Source organism: Cariama cristata, unplaced genomic scaffold (genome assembly GCF_000690535.1).
Source record: "Cariama cristata isolate BGI_N322 unplaced genomic scaffold, ASM69053v1 scaffold3026, whole genome shotgun sequence".
Taxonomy (NCBI): Eukaryota; Metazoa; Chordata; class Aves; order Cariamiformes; family Cariamidae; genus Cariama; species Cariama cristata.
In genome coordinates, this window is record NW_009620196.1 from 1 (window position 1) to 3,004 (window position 3,004).

The 3,004-nt window shown below is 36.8% G+C and overlaps 1 protein-coding gene across 1 annotated transcript in view; it reads right to left on the bottom strand.

Moving 5' to 3' along the window:
* Positions 1-957: 957 nt before the first annotated feature.
* Positions 958-3,004, bottom strand: part of LOC104162709 (pleckstrin homology domain-containing family H member 1-like) — a gene marked incomplete at its 3' end in the record, with an annotated part of 28,102 nt that continues 26,055 nt past the window's right edge. Inside the window, exons 13-14 of the mRNA XM_009701512.1 lie at positions 2,017-2,178; positions 958-1,038 (exon numbers count right to left, since the gene is read on the bottom strand). Coding sequence (XP_009699814.1) covers positions 958-1,038; positions 2,017-2,178 — 243 coding nt within the window. The remainder of the gene's footprint in view (positions 1,039-2,016; positions 2,179-3,004) is intronic.

Consider the following 3,004-nt stretch of genomic DNA (forward strand, 5'->3'; position numbering starts at 1 on the left):
TTCAAAAAACATCTAGATGTGGCGCTTCAGGATATGGCTTAGTGGGTTTAGCAGGCATGGTGGCAGGTAGACAGTTGGACTCGATGATCTTTGAGGTCTCTTCCAATCATAATGATTCTATGATTCTATGATCGACTGAAGTACTTACAAACTGTGTTATACTTCTATTATTTTTCTTGGGAGAGCATCTACATGTTGCAATGAGAATATGCAAATAAAAAGATGGTCTTTCCCATAAGGTACTGTTTTCTTCCCATTACACTTGTCAGTTGTGTTTATATCATTGGTTCTGCAAGGCAGGATGTGTTTTCTGACAGTCAGTTGCTCAGTATCTTGAGCCACTGTTTTTTGATCCTGGTCAGACTTTCTGCTTGCTACTGGAAAATAAGTACTTTTAAAGTTACATAAATAGGGAGATTCAGACAAACAGAGGATGTCTGCTGTGCTAACTCTGGAGGTCAGTTCCAAGTATGAGTCACAGTATCCCTTGATATTCTAAAACTTGGGTTTCAACATCACCAAGACAAAGCAACAGACCATTGGGCCAAGCTTCCAGAAATGGAAGCGCATTACACTGATTAAATGTTCTCCCTCTTCCCATATTGTTGTTGCTACTTAATTTTCATGAGAGTATGCAGAATATATCCGCTGCTATATAAAAGTCTGCTCTAAAGGCTTCACAAGACCAAATGGAGAAAGCAAGAAACAAGATATACAGTGATCTGAGAAAGAGCAGTCGCTCACCTTTTAAGTCTTTTGTCATTTTAGCTTTTAAAAAAAACCAAACAAAACCTCAGAGAAAATATTGATTCTCCTTGTGGAGCAGATACTGTTAGAAGAGGAGAAGTACAACCAAGGAAATGCTTGAAGTGTGAGACACAGAAGTAGTAAAAGGAAAGAAAGTTTCATGAGAAATGGGAAAGGAGGGTTCAGGAATAAAAGGGGAAAAAGAATTACCTTATCTTCATGATTTCGATAGTAGTAGAAAGTTTTTCCAATCAGTGCACACCAGACCAGCTTAGAGTGACCATGCTTGACCTGTAAGGAGGACAAAGAAATATATAGTTTTAACATCAGCAGTGTTGCTGGAATGATTTTCTAGGATTTCAACTTTCAATTCAACTCTCCCTTAAAAGCTTGCATATATTATTTGTTCTATGCTAATATGAGCTCCTCTCAAAATATGTAGGGCACCAATTCGAAAAGCAGGTAAGTACATCCCACCTAACTAGATGGGATGTAGGTGCTTATGGAAATGGGTCTAAGATTTTGTGAAGTATTTTACTCATTCATAACAAGCCATCATTTCTGTATCCAGAAATACATTATTAAGAATAACATTTTTAAGATTATAAAAACAAATAATTTCATCTCAGGAGGAAAAGACCAGTCAACACGTAGTTTAGGGAGCTGTTTCCTATTGCAGATGAACAAGTTTCAGATGCAAGTTGTCTTCAGCCATCTTTAGATGCTGACCAGAATTATATTAAAAAATTCATAGTAACTTGCTATGCAAAACTAATCTATGAAAATGGCATAAAGCACAAGATTTTTCAGCCATTGTACTTTGTACTAATGTGCTTGCAGTATGTTATGATGGAAACAAATGCTAACCTAGAACAAGCCATTTCTTTGAAACTCTCCTACATCACCAAGTTAAGATCAATTAAATATGACATTTAACAGCATTTCTTGTTTGGTTTGTTGTTTGGTTTTTTTACTACTATGACATTCTGTGAATTCGGTTGAAGAAAAGCATACATAAGCTACATATTTGTTTTTAGTATTTGACAAAGTCAGTATCTCTCAGTAGCCTTGTCTGTCCCATTCCTTATCACTTATACAAATGTTCTTCTCTCTCAAATACAGAAATCTACCGCCACTTTTCTGTCTTTCCTCACTCTTCTAGGGAGCATTAAAATACTAATTCCTTGCTGACATTTATTGTGCAAACCAAGAAGCTGGTACACTGTCAATACTGAGCTAAAATGAATAAAGTAAGAAATAGTATTTTACCTTGGTGAGCCAACCTTTTACAGTAGGTTTAGTATCACTATGAGGAACATCAACAGGACTAGTCACTTGCACTCTCAGGATACTCTGTAGGACATGAATCCATTCCTCCAGGATGTTGGGAGAGTCTGCTGTCAGGAAGTAGGTTCTCTTTTCTGTCATGAGCTAGAAGGAAAAGGAGTGAGGAAGTATAAATCTACACACCTACAAATCTTTTTTTCAGCTGCTGAGTTTCATTATCCCATATGTATTTTTTTGGGTGGTTCAGGAAGAGTTTTTTTAGGGTAAGAAAAAAGGTGCTAACCCTTAAAGCCCAAGTAAAAGAACTGAAAATCAGACGAATCAAATTCTCATGAGCTCTCTTGCTGTTTCTGTTGGATATTGTGGCTTTATCCCCTCTCTCACCCTTTCTTGTTTCTCAGTGGTGCTGCTAATTTTTCATTTTAAAGGTGACTACGTAAATGTGTTTTCTTTGCTGCCTTCACTTCGTATTGCATTCTGCCTTCAATAGCTCGTGACTCAGAGGAAAGATGCTATGAATTTAATAGTATTAAGCCTTAGCAACTTCAGTTCCATAAGAGCAGCTCACAGGTCAGGCCATGTCCCTTTTGGTCAGAGTATGAGAGAAACTTTAATGCTGCCTTTATAATGAAGTCCTCCAGCAATAATGACTTGAAACTGAACCCAGAGATAGGCTAACTTTTAATAATTTGGAAGTCAAATTCTAACAGGAATCCAACACTTCAGATGTTTCTTTGGATCCTCCAGACATGTAAAGTCAGGCTAGAGATCTTGTGAGAGGAGTCTTTCAGAAAGATGAGATCCTAGGTATTATCTGGCTTTAATTGTTATAAGGATCATTTTCTCCACAGGTTTCAAGCTCTCAGTCCTAACTGCAAAAAAGGAAAGTGCTATGGTGTAAATCAAAACAAAATTAAAGGAGAATTTATTTCATTTTCAAAAAGCTGTATTTGGATTACAATTTAGCTCT